Source organism: Haemorhous mexicanus, chromosome Z (genome assembly GCF_027477595.1).
Source record: "Haemorhous mexicanus isolate bHaeMex1 chromosome Z, bHaeMex1.pri, whole genome shotgun sequence".
Classification (NCBI taxonomy): domain Eukaryota; kingdom Metazoa; phylum Chordata; class Aves; order Passeriformes; family Fringillidae; genus Haemorhous; species Haemorhous mexicanus.
The window spans coordinates 72,314,724-72,332,643 of NC_082381.1; the positions used below are offsets into that span (position 1 = coordinate 72,314,724).

At 39.5% G+C, this 17,920-nt stretch overlaps 1 protein-coding gene across 5 annotated transcripts in view; it reads left to right on the plus strand.

Moving 5' to 3' along the window:
* SLC38A9 (solute carrier family 38 member 9) overlaps positions 1–17,920 on the plus strand; it is a 45,038-nt gene that overhangs the window by 17,180 nt on the left and 9,938 nt on the right. For all 5 annotated transcript variants that reach the window (XM_059873572.1, XM_059873576.1, XM_059873573.1 and 2 more), the window contains 6 exons: positions 1,166–1,225; positions 3,339–3,536; positions 6,219–6,326; positions 8,440–8,546; positions 14,776–14,889; positions 16,740–16,888. In XM_059873572.1, coding sequence (XP_059729555.1) covers positions 1,166–1,225; positions 3,339–3,536; positions 6,219–6,326; positions 8,440–8,546; positions 14,776–14,889; positions 16,740–16,888 — 736 coding nt within the window. The remainder of the gene's footprint in view (positions 1–1,165; positions 1,226–3,338; positions 3,537–6,218; positions 6,327–8,439; positions 8,547–14,775; positions 14,890–16,739; positions 16,889–17,920) is intronic.

The window sequence follows — 17,920 nt, forward strand, 5'->3', positions numbered from 1 at the left end:
CCATAAATGAAATTGATGGTCCTAAACTGCTTTTTAAATATAGAAGAAGCAGAAGTTGACCTCTATAACAAATTTCAAAGTGCTTTAATTCTGTAAGAACTATTAATTTTAATGGCTTCTCACTAGGTACTTTTTTTTTTTAATTAAGAACACAAAATTGTGATTTTAGTTAAATTTTCTGATTTTTATATACTCTGAACTAGTAGAAGTAAGTATGAGAAACTTACTTGTGATTCAGGGTGTCATAAAACAAAAGAAAGAAAGAGGAAACAGTTTTCTTTCCACAAGACCTTATGCTTTCTTTATGAGAAACAAGCTGCTGTTAATTACGTTTAAAAATTCTGAAGCCAGCTGCCCCAATTGATTTTCTGTGCATAACATGCCCATATGCAACAGAAGCAAATTTAACCAGTGACACACTAATTCGGTTTCCTGGCTGATGGAGCATTTTCTGCATATGTGTATGTATACATATATATTCAGTATTATGTGTATATATACACATAATACATAAATATAATAAAATTACTATCCAATGCCCTTATAAAGGTGAGGTGCAGAAACTTGGAAATAACTGGTGTGGTATACCAGTAAAGTAGCACAAGAGTGTACTGCAAATAAAACACTACTAGAGATGCCTGTACAGCAGTGATGCTTTAAACTTTTTCCAGGGTTTCCCATGGAAGCATGGAAAAAGCATCCCACAGAGCCTCTTCTGAAAAAGAAAATACTAGAAAATTATTAAGGGAAGCTTTTTCTGTATAATACTGACTGAACTAGGGGTATGTTTGCATGCCCTTTTTTTCTGTCCCAAAAGAGGCTGGATTTAAGATGCATCTCCTCACTGGCCTACTGTTCAACACTACTGAGTAGGTGGGAGAAGTGGAGGTGTGCTTGTGGAGCAGGAATCCTGGGAGTGGGGAGTCTTCGGAAATTTATAAATGGACAGGACTTCTGAGCAGAAAGTAATACAGTGTAGAGCTACTTTAAAACACTTCTACAGTAATTAGAAAACTTTCACTTGGGTCTGGGGCTAATGAAAGCTGCTGTGTTGTTCCTCTGATAAAATTTTCCAAAATATTTTCTAATTAATTTCAGTCAAGTTAACAGATGAAAGCCTAATAGCAGGTATGGGACATTGATAGTGAGCTTTTCTTCTTTGCAGACTTTGTTCATGACATTAATGTAACAGATATTGTTCCTGGCACCAATGGAAGTAACAAAGGTAGGAAGAACACCTACAGTATTGTGTTACCAGTTTTGGGTGGGGGTTTAAAGGCAAATCATCATGTTTCAATGCCTAACCACATGCCAGTTATAAAGTATATATCATAAGTTATAACTATGTGTTTCTTAAAAAACTGTAAATTTCTCTCTGGGATTTGTACTTTCACATATAACCACAGACATGGAGATCTGAATAACTGGGGAAGTAAAAAGTAAGTTTAAAAAGTGGAGGTGAGAATAAGTATTAAAGAGCCAGTTACAAGTTTCTGTATGCCCAGATATATCCTCCTTAAAAGCTTTACTGTTAACTTTTTAACAGTAGTTGCACAATGAGGAATTGCCTTGAGGAATTTCAACTTTCACACCCTAAATTTGAGGCGCCTTAGTTCTGTTTACTGTTTAAAATCTTGACTGGGGCAACTTTACTACTCAAAAGTTGTGCAGCAAGATTATTTTTAAAAAATTTAAGCAAGAACAGTTTTTTTGATGCTGAGTGCAAAAAAGAAACAAGTGTCCGGCTGCTTGCACCTCTGCTTATGCTTTTTGGAGAGTGTGACGTTTGCACAACTAAGGGAAGAAACTGCAGTCAAATATGAACATAGATCTGTTCCAAGTTCTTAAGTAGGCAGAATAATGTAGAATGAAGGCAGGAGCAAAGCAAGGCAGGCATTGTCAACCCCTGAATCTTTTCTGCCTCTGTCATAGTGACTGAATCCGTACTGCGTTCTTAGGAAGCAGAAAACTTTCTCTATCCTGAGTGCATGAGGAATGGGGAAACATATCACTACCAGCTGGGCAGCTGTTTGTAACACTAGCTGCAGCTGTGCTTCTGGAGAACAGATGTTGTAGTCAGGCAAAGGAGTTGAGAAATAATTTAATTCTGAAAACCAGTTGATTTGTGTTTGAGCTAGTGTTGAATCCTGCTCCTCTAGCAGTCCTTACCAGCTAGGAACCAATTTGTGCTCTCTCCTGCTTCTGCTGTTCTCTCCCATGCTTATGCAGCAGGGGGTATAACTTGGAGGCAAAGTAGACAATATTCCACACTATCCTCCACCAACTAGAAGATTTAAAGCAGCTGCTACACAAAATTAAGGGCTGTCAGATGTTCAAGTGACTCTTGACAGGACATTCAGAGCTACCAAGGAGATCAGTAAGAACAAAAGCATTTTTCAAGGTTTGTGAAACAATCCTCTTTTAAGGAAGAAATTTGTCACTGTGCCTTTTATGCCTCTGCCTTTTTGACAGAACAGGAATGGAGACAGTGTAGGATAGTGGCTATTGACCGTTGTGGGATGCCAAGATTTTAAGTAAGACATTTATGAGAACGGTGAATTTTATATTTCAACACAGAGCTTATTAGGCATGGGTTCCTCAGAGGATCTTTTTGCTTGATTTTTTTCCAATCACTTGTTCAGGTGCTGCTGTTGATCAACCTCTGTATAAGAGTATTCTGACATTTTCTGTCAGCACTGTTACTGGAGTACATCTTAAATTTTTTGTGTTGTGTTGTCAGGCAGTGATGTACTTGCCCCTGTCATGGCGCAGGGTGACGAGTGTTTTTGTTCAGTGTATGGGTTTTCAACCTGCCAGTTGTTACAGTAGCTTTCTTGTAATCCTTAGTTTGTTTTTAAAGCAGTTGATATTAATTTAGGCTCTTCAGTGCACTTGGGTTTTGATTGATGTGATCTTACTGAAGTGTGCAGGGACAGATTAGGATGCTAAATATGCAGCCGGATGCAGGAGGGCATTGCTATGTCTTGATTCCAGCGGGTGCACATGGACACTGAACAGGCCTTGTTATAGGTATGTGACTTTGAAGGATGATTCTGTGTCACAGCTTGGGCTTCAGATAAATTATCATCTTTGTTGTGCTCAGCTGGGAAAACTGTACCACTGTCAGATTAGAGTGCAAGGTGCCTAGCAGTGGAATCTTAGCAATGAATTCCTGATTAAAAAAACAAACAGAAGTTAGGCACTGAGATACTGAACACTGCACTTGAGCAGTCCTCAGTAGGTAAAACACACGAGCAGTTGTGGGCTCTTGGCTCTGAATATTTTGTGCAAGTAAAACCCTTTTCATCTGAGGATATTTTTCTTTTCCTTTCTTGCAGTCATTTGTCCAAGTGCTGCTAGTGATCACCCACCACAGAACAGGACTGTGATGTTCTCTTCTGGCAACAGAACAGGTTTTGAACTCTTTGAGGAGTGGTGGGACAAATCAAAAACAGTACCATTTTACCTGATTGCAGTTCTTCTACCCCTGCTAAATCTGAAGTCTCCGTCCTTCTTTGCGAAGTTTAATGTCCTAGGTAGGTAACAAGTACTATTAAAGCATTGGTTCTCTGTGACTGAAGTGTATACAAGACAGTGAAAACTACTCCAGTGAGTAGAATCATAAACTCTTCTAGGTTGGAAAAGTCTGTAACACTGTCAAGTCCACCACTAAACCATGCCCATAAGTGCTATATCTGCACATTGTTTAATATATCTAGGGATGGTGACTGAATAATTTCTCGGGACAGCCTGTTTCAAAGCTTGACAGCCCTTTCTAAGAACATTTTCCAAATCTGAACATTTCCTGGCACAGCTTGAGGCCATGTCATCTCATCTTGTCACTGGTTGCCTGGGAGAAGAGACCAAGCCTCACTTGGCCACAGCCTCCTTTCAGGCAATTTTAGAGAGTGAAAAGGTCAGCCCTGAGCCTCCTTCTCTGCAAGATAAACACCCCCAGCTCCCTCAGCTGCTCCTCACAGGACTTGTGCTCATTAGCTTCATTTCCTTCATTAGCTTCATTTCCTTTCCCTAGACACTTTGAGCATCTTAATGTCTTATCTGGTCTTGAGGGGCCCAAAACTGGCAGCATTCATGTCACAGATTGTCCCCCTGCACTCATCAGTGCTGAGTGCAGAGGGACAATCCCTGCCCTGCTCCTGCTGGCTACACTATTGCTGATCCAGGCCAGGATGCCATTGGCCTTCTTGGCCACCTGTCAGCACCTGGTCAGCCCATGTTCAGCTTCTGCCAATCAGCACCTTCAGATCCTTTTCTGTTATGCAGCTATCCAGCCACTGTTCCAGTATTTTGGTGGCAGCCCATATTGTGCCTCAAAGTGGGGTGTTGGTTTATTAACCCCAAGGGCTTTGTCTGCTGCTTTGCTTGAATCTTATGGGTAATAGGGAATTCATTTTTCTTCCTTTTTCTTGCTTGATAATACTGTGAAACAAATTCCATTACATCTACAACAGATTTTCCCAAATGGTTCTATACGTACTACTGTGCACATTTGATACATATTACTTTGGTATAGTCGGGCATACTCTTCCTCCTCTGGTAAACATTTCAAACCAGCAGTTTTTTCTGATCTGAAGACATTTTCTGCCAACCAGCTGACTAATTAATCACAACATCAGTCAGTAAGTATGACCTGCTGTTATTTGTCCCAGCTTCCAATATTGCGGATTCTTCTGTGCTGCAGAGGAAACAATTGTGGCTTCCTGCTTACATGTCTTGAGGTGGAAGGCCAAGGTGTGTGGGGCTGGTAAAGCGAGTAAAGCATGTGCGTGATGGGTGGAGCTGGTCACAGTTCGGGGAGTAGAAGATGGCTGAGGGGTAGCACTGAAGCCCACAATGAAGAGAAAGAGAAAACTAGATGTGGATCAGGGGTTGAAAAAGTTGGATATACATTGTAAAGGAGGTAGAGGAGAGGGATTTGAAGGTCTAGTTTGTTCGTCTGTTCCATAGTGACACTTTATCAGGGCTTGGATCTGCTCTTGCTGAAACCACTAAATGGAAATACTACACAGGAATTTGTGTACTTGATAATGCTTCTGTGCAAAAGGTGTGGGTTTTATGTAGAAAAAAATTTTAAAATCACAATATTAATTACTCATTGCTTCAATAGATTATTATGTAATTCAGAAGGTGTTCAAAATTGCCTTAATTTTTGTAAACCTTGAAGCTTATAGGACAATAAAAAATGGAAGGCAATTTTGAGATGATGAAATTTATCTCAGTTGAGTTTTACTGTGGAAGCAGAAGTCATTAGGAAACTACAGAGTATTTTAGCTGATCTTCACATACAGAACCTTTTATTTTCCTAATTTCTTGACTGTGCTCAAGAGATTATCAATCAAATGATAATTCCTTCTGTTTATTTTTTAACCTTGCTGGGTTAAAATGCTGGGGTTTTGTCTTCACTTACAGCCTGTTCTCTGCTCACTGGCAGCATTATTGGCCACGGGGTTCATTGCAGTAGCCTTAATTGTTGTTGTTCAGTTTCCTTCAATTTTTAGGTAATTACTGTTCTGCTCTTGTCTCTTTCAAATAGTCTGACACAAGACCGTATACCCTCCGTTCCAAAGGTATACACAGCAAGGCATTATACCCATCTGTGATCTCATTTGTAGTCCTTAAGCTGTGCAGGTGTCTGCTGGATGCCTCTTAACAAATGAGATGGAATGCAAATCTGGTATTATAATAAAGATTATCCAAAGTTACAATTAACACAATGTTTTAATCAGTAGCATTGAAGTGTCATTATCAACTTCTAGTTCCCAGTGTAAAGTTCATAAGTGCAGTAATTTCATTGAGCTGTTTGGTTCAAAAAGTCAGTGACTAGATGAACATTGGAGTGCTATGATCAGTCTCCACTTAGATTGAAGTCCTGGCAGTGGAAGCTGAAGCTGGTCTGTTTGTGCCTGGAGACCTACCTGCCCAGCAACAGGGATTACAGGGTACTTCCTCTGCAGTCACCAGCACCTGGAAGTTGTTAAACTTGCTGGAAGTTTACTTTGTGTGCTTGTGCATTATTTTTTGTCTCTGACCTATAAGAGAAGTAAAGAAGAAGTTTAGATCCGGTCTTCTGTTAGGAATGAATACCAATCATAACTTTGGTTTGACTACTAGTAACTAAATGGATGGAGGAGAAATTAAACCCTGCATAAATACTTTGTACCATATTATGGTATTTGTTTGGCTCTTGTTTTTTCCAGGTACAGTTTCAGTTGTCTACTTAGTTTTTCTGGTTACAGTAAAGGCTGCTCATCTGGGAATACACTTAGAATTCAACTGGTTTACAGAGAATGAATTTTTTGTACCAGGTAAGATAGTTAAAATGCAGTGGTGAAGTATATATTTGGTGAGTTTAAGATTTTTTTTTTTCCCTCATTTACCTTTTAACACCTCTGAGACGTAAAGAGAGGAAATGCTGTCTGATGTTGCAACTGGAGGAAAGATCCCTCTAGACCAAGTGGCAAGGAATCCCTTTCCCAGTAATGTTCCTTAGTTAACAGGCAGTATCAACAGTAGGAAGAGAAGGAGTGCCAATCAGAGGAATCCTCAACATATATCTTGTGACAGAGAGCTCACCTTAGTCCTGTTTCCCCTATGTTATTTTAAGTTCTAGTTGTGCCAGTTTCAGATTACGCCTATTTCAGTAGCAATTAGAAATGACAAAGTGTAGACAGACTGAGTGTTAAGGGTGCTTTAAGCTCTCCACGCACTGTCTTGCTTAAATGAAATAGCTCATTCACCATAATTTACAAGTGCAGTTTTCCTGTACTTCCCAGTCTGTCTCAAGTTTTAAGCCATAATCTTAGTAGCTCTTCTCTTTCAAACACCCATAAGCCGGTTTTATCCCATCAGTACCCAACAGTATGTTTTTGTTTTTGTTGAAGGTTGTTTGATGGCTGTTGGTTCTTTCCAAATTACTGCTGCAAATTCCTCTGTGAGATGCCATAGTCATAAACAAGAGGCATTTGGTATTGCTTGAACAGCTGGCCTAAAGAGATCAAGTTTCTTTTTTAAGAAACCAGGAATAAGAGTACGAGGGTTAGCTCCCAGTTGGTTTTTCCCCATCCTTTACAATAAGGAAAATTTTTTTACCAGTTAGCTCCAGGGACATTAGAATAGTATCCCTTCTTCTGTTCTTAGAAACAAATGAGAAAAATGGGTTTTAGTGTCGCATGTGCCACAGGCCATTGAGAAATAGAGCACCCAGTAGTTTGATTAGTTTGGCAAAAACTCCTAGTACTGCTAGGAGATAGAAAAAGCAGGTAGCTAATGCATACAAATACAGCTTCCTTGAGATTCTTAAAGTGTCAGTTTGCTTTTTATTATTGAGATTGAAGTAGTGGATGGAAAACAAGCCTAGAAGTTGAGGCCAGAAGTCGCTTGCACTCTCAATTCTGTCAGGGCACATAATGCTAATTAGGTATTGAAGGTGCAGTGAAACCAGCTCTAGGGAAAGCTTATTCCTTCAGTTTGGATAAGCCCTCCATTAGTTGCCTGGAGTGTGTTTACTTTCCTAACTTCATAACACTTTACAGAAGTCTCTTTTTAGTATGTTTGCATGGAGCTCTCTGTGGTTTGTTCTGTAAGGGTTTGTGAACCTCTGAAGAGGGTTGTGCTATACTTCTGGATGCTTTTCAGAAGCTGAGCTATCTTAGGGTTCTCTAATTGCTGTTAGCACTCTAAGGAGTAAATACATTCTTAGGTAATACCAACTAGATGTTGCTTTAATGATGTTATGCATTGGTGTATTCCTATACCGTTTTCAGCACTTGGAGAACTACCACCTTATGAACCTCTTTTGAGTATTAAAAGAAGCAGAACAATGCTATTCCCATGGAGATAAGAAGGAAATTCTTTTCATACATGCTGTGAAGCAGGATAAGAAATTGCTCTGCCTTTCTTTATGCCCTGTCTTGTAAGCAGAACTTCTTAAATATCTACAGATGTAATTTTTCTTCTGTGAAGAAATATTACATCTGTAGATAAGTGACTTCTTAATAACTAAAAGTGTTCACAGGGTAAATGATTCCTTCCCTCCATCTCCCTCATCAGGAACCCATAGGTATACAGCCTCACTGCTGTGAATTCCAATTTCACAAAGATTTCCGGTTAAAATGTTGAGAAGCAGAAAACCTTGTATGTACTGATCATAAATTAACCTAGTAATCACTGATGGTTGGAGTCTATCAGAGAAGCCTTGCTGGAAAGTGTATTCTATAGTAACTACTGTCTTCTTGCATCTGGTACTTCCTGATTAAATACCTGCATTGGCTATGGTCCAATATGAGATAGATTGTCCCATTTCAAGGTGGAGGTTCATGAGTTTGCCAGTATCCTCCAGAGCACTGTATGTCATCTGCATTTTGTCATTGCTTATTTCAAAGAAGTAATTTAAAAACACTTTTTTTTTTCTTTGTTTAGAGTTTAGAATTCTGTTCCCTCAGCTCACAGGGGTTCTAACACTTGCCTTCTTCATCCACAATTGTGTCATCACACTTCTTCAGAATAACAAGAATCAAGAAAACAATGTAAGTAACTTCACAAGACTGTGCTTATTTATTCTAGATTGCCAGTAATCTAGACAACAGTAATATTTTCCTGTGATTTGATAAGAAAAAAGTCATCCATTCTTTTCCTTGCTATGAGGGAGTAATAGATAAATTACAAATTCATTTACATAAAAGCCTTGAGGAATGCCCCAATCTTAGAAGCTGCTATTAAATGGCCAAACTGCACACAAGAGGCAGATGACTTGACTATGTTGTAGGACTCAATGAAAACAGACCAATTTTAGAATGAAAAATGGTGGAAAATGTTTGGTACATGACTGATGTTAGCAGAATCCTGAACAGTAGTTTTGAGGTCTAGGTAACACTTGTTCTCATTGTTGCTTCAGTAGTTTTGTCTCACAATCCTAGTCAAAGTCCGTAGAGAAACTTGGCACAACTTAGGAAATCCTGCACGTTGAAGCTTGGATCAAGAAGCTTTGTGGTATATAGTCTTTGGACTGGTGCTTTGCCCTTGAAAAAGTTGAGCACTGCTCCTCCAGATGGAACTGGAGGAGCATTCTGTGTTAATATCTTCCCATTGTAAAATACCAAATGGAATAAACACAGTACACAGAGTCTGAGAGTAACTTTTACTCTAATTTTTTTTTTTCCTCCCTACTTCCAAGGGTTCTTGTCCAGCTTCATTAAAATGTTAGCTGTAAAGATACTTGCAATAACATAAAAGGATTTTTAAATACTAGCTGTATGAAAAACTGTAATGAAATCATAGAATCTCAGAATGCTTGAGGTAGGGAACATCTGGATGTCATCTTGTTCTCCCTACTGAGCCAGCGCCACTAAGAGCCAGATGCCTCTACAGCACATCAGGTAAAATATATCAGATTTGATTATTTTGACAGTGAAGTGCAGGTTATATACCAATGCAATGAGACGACCTCTTAGGCTTTGGAAGTCTGCATAGTTACTTCCTTTTACCTGTGAATCAAGACCAGTTTGTGAATGATGTATCTGCAAAGGATTCATGAATTCTCCTCCAGGAAGGCTTCTGGGGGCTTAGGGCTTCCCAGAAATGAGTTTAACAACTGGAGGTCTGGACAAAGAAAGCTAAATAAGCTTTTTCTTGATTTCCTTAAGAAAATCTTATGATGTGGCCGAAGGGCAGGATTTCTCTTTAACTGTGGCTTTCGAATTCTAAAGGCTAGATCTCCTGCAATCAGCTTTAAATGCTAATACACTCATTCCATCTTTGAGGTTTTCCAGTGTATTTTCCTCCTCTGTTTACATTGGAGCAAGCAATCAGATGCAAAGAGCAGCACCTGGAGTGTTCTCCAACTTGCTTTTCCTGTGTGAAGGAGGAAGAAACTGCTGCCTGCATTTGAATCAGCTTTTCTAATACCTTCCCTGGAGCTTAACTTGAGTTTTCAAGTCAGCCATAGCATGGATCTCAAGCCCTTGACAAAACTCTGCATTCCAGAAGAATTTTCAAATTGCTTAGAAAGGACGGCTTTGAAGTATGGCAGGAATGATTTTTAATGGGAAAACAAATCTCTCTGTAATTCCTGTAGTAGTTTTATTTGGCTGGAGATTTCTTTTCCTCTTGTAGCTTTACAGGAGCCTTTCACCTAGGTCTCAAAAGTGCTTTGCAAATGTTAATGCAAATGCTCCTGAAGAGCTGTTTTGTGATTATGTCACTAAGCTGCTGGGCTAAGTGGGAGATTTCCATATTTATAGGGGTCTTGCTCTCAGTCATGGGGGGGGGGGGGGGGGGGGGGGGGGGGATGGTTTCCAATATATTTACAAGGTGCTTTCTTCCCTTGGTGTCTGATGGGGTGATACTGGCATAAGTCCATGGATAAAAACTTCACTGTTTTATTGATGGACCGGTTAACATGGCACTTCGTCAGTGTTCTGTCAAAAGGCACAGAACTTGGCAAGCTGGAAAAGCACTGTTTTAGTCTTGAGCAAAACTTACTGAAACTAGAGGTCATAGAACAGCTCTCTGGGGAGATGGAAAAGAGTAAGATCAACAATAACATTCCTCTTATGGAGTCAGAAATTCAAAACAATAGCAGTTTCCATTCTGGTAACAGGCGTGCATCACAGCCCAAAGCTAAAATACTCATGGGGGAGGATTGCTCTGGCCGCTATTCCCGTACAGTGGTGTGGGTGTGAGAAGAGGAAAGTAGTGCACCAGAGTAGGCCACATGTCAGCAGCAGAGCCTGGAGATGCCCTGTGAGCAGGTTTTTAGTCTGCAGTTCAGAATTGAGCTTCCTGGTGCCATCTCCCATTGCTGCTGCCTCCTTGTATTTATCAGCTTAAGTTTTTGTACAGTGTCAGTCAAATGGTTCGAAAAGAAATTGCATAGAAAATGTAAACCAGCCACAAAAAGGAGTGAAGTTGTAGCTGGTTGGTTTTTTCCTGATTCATGTTTGTGATCAGTTTCCCTGAGCTACATATCAGTTTCCCTACGGATGCTACACAAGCCCACCATGATCTATAGGCATAAATACACCAGTGCTGTCTCCTAACAGTTGTTTGTGGCTATACCTGGGAGAAGGGCTGTGCGTGGGGAGATGTTTTTTGTCTAGGTATTAACTGCGGGAGGCATGGAGCTGTAAATGGTACTTATTTTCTGCAGTATTGAAACACTATTCCCTGTAAACAGAGTGAGTTTCCATTGATGGTGCCATAACCTGTTTCCTGCCAAAATAATGCACAGCATCATCCATCCTGGTGAAGTACTTATTTTTGTCACCCAGTTAAATGTTACTACTTGCCTTTGATGCACGAGCAGGTGAAGTCTATTTTTATGATATAGATCAAAGTCCTCTTGAGATATTATGGAGACAGCATCTCTCTTGAGAAGAGACTAATCTGAAATGGGATGATCGAAAGGTCTTTCCAATGTGGTAGTTATTACTAAGCACTAAGATACAGGCTTCTCCATCCAAGAAGCAATTCCACAAACTAGCTTTCACTGGCACTGAGGAAGGAAGGAAGTGAACTGTTTTCTCCATGGCATTCAACAGGCAAACCAAGGCCTTGAAGTAGCCTGTAGCAGCATCACATAAGAAATGTCCATAGAGCCGCAGAGCTTTCTGTGTGCCACATCAAGTCCCTTGCACCTGAGTACTGACTGGTCTGTAGCTGTGACACAATGTCTTGTACTTTCAGGGCTGTCTTTGTGAGCTCCATAACTCATCCTTTTGTTAGGAGGCTGATTCCTTCCTTTGTTATGCTGCTGCTGCCAGCCTTGATCACACGATTTTCTCTTCTTCCAGCAGCACTTCTAACACTCTGTTCTGAGAATCTGACCGGGAGAGCTCTCTGTCAGAAGGAACTGCAGCTAACATATGCTCTCCAAGCTCTGTCTGAAAATCTGCCCTAGACTTCAGGTGTATTTGAGTAGGGTTTGGCAGGTGTCAGGCTGTGATCCTTATGGACTGTTACCTTAGATGCTTACTTTGAGACTTCCCCTGTGACTCTACAAATACTTCCTGCTTCCAACATTGTTTTTTTCTATGAGTTTGATTCTTAAACTGTGGCTGTAAGAATTGCTATAGTCTTATGCTTGGGAGCTTTCACCACAGCAATGTCCACCTTTAATGTAAATGCCTCAAGTATCAAATTTAAAACAAAATGTTTAGGTATTGCTCTTACTTAAAATAATCCTTTTATCTCTCCCCATCTGTCCTTTGGTTTTATCTGGAATAGTGCTGTCTAAACAGTACTGTCAACATCTTTACGGAGTGAACCCAGGTCTCTTGAGGAATAATGAACATTAATCAAAAGATGTTCCTGTTATGTAAACACATGTTGTTGTACAAAGGTGGCCATCTTATACACAAAAGCATTTATTTGGAAGGGACCTGATGGGTGTTTGAGAAAACAAATAAATCCAGGTTTTCAAGTTGTCTATTTCTTTCTTAGTAGCTTATTCAAATCAAAATATGGGTGCTCTTTGTATGGTGGCAACAGCTGGAGAAAATAGTCTGTTGTGTTACATGCTGTGAAAATAAATTATCAAAATTATCTCAGCACTTAGTTTCAGTGCAGATTAAAGCATACACCCTTAAGAACTCTGGAGAGATGAACTGGTTAGCACTGGTGCAAGTACCTGTTGGAGGCAATAGCACACCACCTATCTACTATTTTTCATGTCCAAAAGAAGCAGTAAGAATTTTATTTCAGATTTCTTGCCCTCACAACTGCATGCACTTGTCACAGCAAAAATAGTTTTACAGTTGGTTCTAGAACTTATGTGTAGGCAGAGTACAAATAACAACTGTGAGTTACTATACTGTTTTTATGCCCCAGGACTACACCTAAAATACCAGATTTAAAGCAGGTTTTGGCAGATGATGAGCATTGAGATGTGCAAAATACATTGGATGTGTTTTGAAAAATTGTCCAAGTCCTGTCCTCAAGAGATGAGAGTCTGTATCTCTTTGCAAAACCATGTTACTGTGTCTCTGAGTCCTCTGATTAATGGAAGTTACTGACAAATGCCTGCAAGAAATTTGGATGCTCATGTTTAATATTCCTAAAATTAGTTCTTACGGTGGGTGGGCACTAGTGCTTTTGAAGATGTAGATGTTATATAAAAACCTGTACAGCTTTTCATGTCACGAGGATAAATTCTGCATATAATTTAAAGAAAAGGCTACTGCTCAGCTTCTGATGAAAGTTGATAGTCCTTACTTAATGGCCAGTGTGAGGAGAGTGAAGTCTAGGGAATCATCTTCCTTGTGTATTTTACTGGTCAGCAGGAGGAAGTGATTGTAGTTAGAAATGTGCAGCTGCTGGGAGCTTGAAGGCCACCCTGAAACCTGTTCAAATCATGCTGATTCCTTTTTCCCATCAGCCTCTAAAGGGCAAATAATATTCCTCATCAGACAGCAATCTTCTACCCCAAAAACTGACAAAATGAGTAGAAGATTCCATGTCTTTCACAAAAAACTGGCTTCCATCTGATTTTTCTCACAACTCCTAATCTAGTATTTTATACTTTCCTCGGGGATTGGCTTGCCCTTTGCAGAGCCTGGAGTGGTGTAGGATGTGCTTATTCTGTCAATAAGATAGTGTGAAGAAGCACTTAGGGAAACATTTCCATGCACAGATGTGAGGAAGCTCTGCTTATGCTCCGTGAGCTGGTTGGAGGTGATAATTATCACTCTGGTCTGGAAACCAGTATAATCCTAATAATTTGGTGCTATGCCTGGGCTAGTAAGACTTGCTTCTCAGTCTTGGGAAAATGGGGTAATATATTGAAACATTACTAGTAATCCTTTAAAAAGCTGATGATTAGCAGCAGCTGAACAAATGGTTTGCTGTAAGGTGATGAGTGTTTTGTACTGTAACATAAGCTTATACAGAATTTAGTTAGCTAATAACTAGAAACAAATGGTCTCCTTCTTTATTTCCAAAGGAAGAAATTCATGTAGAAGAATAACTCAACAAGTATGTTGCCTTAAGATCACTCTGATGTATATGTGAATTCTCTAGTTTCATAAAGTACTTAATTAGTTATTTTCCTGTAATGAATGTGTGATTGTTTTTTTGTAGTGGAAAATACTTGTATACATTATATACCTTGAAAAGATAGCCAAATTTTTCAAAACTGAACATTAAAGTTTAGGTTTAAATGCATACTTAAGTGTATGTAGTGTAGTTAAGTGTGGATTTAGGACCCTAGCTTCCACACTCTTTCCTTAAAACCTCTGATTAAATTCCTCTATATTACATCTGCAGTTGTGTAGATTGATGTCTTTGATTGCAAGATTTTATTCATGACAAGAAATTTAACATAGGGCTTTCTGTCATAGGCAGGTGTGTCTGTGTTCCAAGGTTCTTATTGGCAATAGGTGAATGTAAGAAAGTAGAAGGGATTTCTTGTTTGTTTTAATAACTAGTGTATGCTCATGCATCAGGAATAACATGCTACATCTATTGGCATATCTCATTCATGGTGCCTTTTTTTTATGTTGAGAGATAAACAATACATGTCTAGCTCGACTTTGGGGTATTTCCTTGCAGCTTTCTGATCTGATCAGAACCAGGTCTAAAGTCTCCATCCAGGTAACAGGAAGTAAAAATAAAAATGTACAAATGGTAGTAGTAAATATAGGAAAATAATGTATATAAAATTAAAAATAATACATTAAATAGAAATCTTCTTATGAGGTTTTTATCTCATCTGCTTTTGTGTGTACGTGCTGGCCAAAATAAAATATTATTTTTCCTCAGGTGAGAGACCTCTCTATTGCATACTTCCTGGTTGGACTAACATACCTGTATGTTGGAGTGATAATTTTTGCATCTTTTCCTTCTCCACCATTATCCAAAGAATGTATTGAACAGGTGAGATATTTTACGGTAGTATGTATTTCAGTGAATCACAAAATGCGTTTTTTGGAGGGATTGAAGTGGGTCATCTGGTCCAACCTTCCTGCTCAAGCAGGGCCATCCCAGAGCATATGGCATAGGATTGCATCCAGATGGTTCTGGAATATCATCAGTGAGGGAGGCTCCAGAACCTCTGTGGACAGTCTGTGCACCATAGTGCATGGTCATTCACATTGTGAAGAAGTTCTTCCTCACCTTCAATTGGAACTTCCTGTGCATCAGTTTCTGCCCATTGCCTCTTGTCCTATTGCTTGGCACCACCAAGAAGAGCCAGATCCATCCTCTTGGCACCCTCCTTTCAGATAACTGTATACATTGATTGCATGCAACAGGAATAGGCCCAGCTCTCTCAGCCTTTCCTTGTAAGAGATGCTCCAGTCCCTTGATCATCTTTGTAGCCCTGAGCTGTACCTGCTCCAGAAGCTCCATGTCTGTTGTACTGAGAAGCCCAGAAGTGGACATAGCACTCTGGATGTGCTGCACCAGGGCTGAGTAGAGGGGCAGGATCACCTACCTCAACCTGCTGGCAATGCTTTTCCTAATACATGCCAAGATACCATATTCGTCCTTAACCTTTTAATAAATATGCAGTAAAAAAACCCCAGGTACTGTGTCTTGCTTTATGATTCACCCGGGCAGGAGCATCTGTGCTTGACTGTGGTCAGTTGGTGGGACACCTCGTGGGCACTTCCACGAACAGATGACTAATGCTTGTGTTACCTCATTTATATTCATAAATGGTTCCCAATATTTCGGTGAAAAGCAAACTTTTAATAAGTACTCTGTGAAAGTGATGAAGGACCAAAATGAACAAGTGAACGATTGAGCTTTTCATTTCTTCAGCTTCTTTAATCCCGAGAAGTGTGTGCAGTGACTCATTGGGATTCCAGAAGAAACAGAATGTGAAGGCAAGCTTGTTTAGATAGGAGTCCTCGCTGCAATTACGTTTGAAGTCTGACTCTCTGGTGAGCCTTGCCAGCAGAGTTCTTCAGATAATAGCACCACATGAAATACCCTTTGGAGACCAAAAACTCTTATCTGCTTCTAGGGAAAGCTGATTTCCACACCCTAAATTGCTTCAGAGATAGCAGTTATCAATGGGGGGTCCATTTTATGCCAGGTGTTCTATAGCTCTGGCGTAATATTTAGCAATAAGGCAACATTTAAAGGCTTCCTCTGAGTATGGATTAGTGAGAACTGGTACCACTGTTAAACCACCTGATTGTTTTAACCACTTGAAATAATTTCACAGGATGAAATCCACACTTAAATAACAGATAATGAGTGGTTTTCTTCCCATTTATTTCTGTAGCTATCTCAGGTACAGAAGCTGTTCGTATATTTCTGTGATGTTTAACTCTTATAATACTTTTTCAGATGTTCCCACTAGTAGTGCATGATCCCTTCCTCATTTGTATGTAGTGCAGTTTTACTCACTAAGTAACTGTTTTTAATAAGTAGGTATGATATGATAGATGAAAGGAGCATATGAATCCATCTGCCTAAAAGGTCAGGTGGCCTCTCCGCGGCCTGGATTGTTTGAGGATGTTCAGAAGATCAGAAAACAGTTTGTTATGTAATACTAACATTAACACTGACATCAGCTTAGTAGTATTCAAAAATTGGTTGCTATTTGGTGGCAAGGCAGTTGTAAAAGAGGGAGAGGGTTTTTCATGTTATGGAGTTCATTTAGCAATTGTAATTGTTTGGATTTTGTCCCATTCTTTCTGGCACATAGATATTAAAACCCAGCAGATATATGTAAACAAGCCACCATTGATGTGTTACATTACTTTTATGTTTAGAATTTTCTAGATAACTTTCCCAGTGATGACATCATGTCATTTGTTGCAAGAATATTCCTGCTGTTCCAAATGATGACTGTATACCCACTGTTGGGCTATCTGGCACGAGTTCAGCTGTTAAAACAGTTTTTTGGAAATGCTTACCCAAGGTAAGAAGTCTATTTCTTGACAATAGTTTGGCACACTCTGCTTAACTGGCTTTCCGTCGTCAGAAATTTGGCTAGGTTTTTGGGGATTTTCTCTGTGCATTAGGTTCATTTCATAAGCTAGAGTCAGGATGAATAGGCATGCCTGCAGATCAGGACTGTTACAGTTTGCCAGAGCAGAATAAGGGGGGGTTCTTTTAGTTTAGCTCTTCATTTTATCAATAAATAGTAATTTTGTTAACACAGTCCCTTTGGGTTGTACAATTATATGACAAAAGAAAAGTTGTACAGGAAAAAAAATTGTTTAGTCCAGGAGCATTTAATCTACCAATCCTTAAGCTGTGAAAAACATATACTCCAGATGCTAACCTTTCAGCATGCCGTCTTTGTTTTGATTGTTCATGATTAGTAATCATCCATCTGTTTTTTAACAGAGCTAATAGCTAAGTGAGTTGTTAGTTGTGCTATCTGGGCTGCTGCTATGCTTATAAAAATAGCTTTTCACGTGCTAATTTCAGAGATGAGCCACACCCTTGCATTTGTACAGTGTCTACTACAGGGAAAAGCTGATGCAGATTTCAGTTTTAGTTTGGTTTCTTAAATAAAACCTAGGACATTTATATTTGGAGTACTGGAGTACTGAACTTGTCACAGCTGAGAAGTTGCCATTAATCTCCAAGTTTCTTCTTTTGTATTGTGAATTACTGTTGATGGAGGAAAGGAAAAAAAATCTCAGAAAGGAATGTGTATTTCCTCTGTGGCATCAGCAGTTCAGGTCTGCAGAGATGTTGTTCCAAGTTTCAGGTTTCTTCTGAGTCCTGAAATAGGTTCTAGAAATTGAATGCCTAAAATTAGGCAGTGAAATAAGTGCCTGCTTCTTTTGACTCAGAATTGTATGCAGTTCAATGTTGGGATTTTTAGGAACTGCTGCAAGTTACTGTTGGAAACAAGGCTATTTATTTAAGTGCTAAAGATGGATTTCACAGCCACTGGGAAATAGTCTTGTCCTTTATATTATGTGGATGTGCCTTTTCC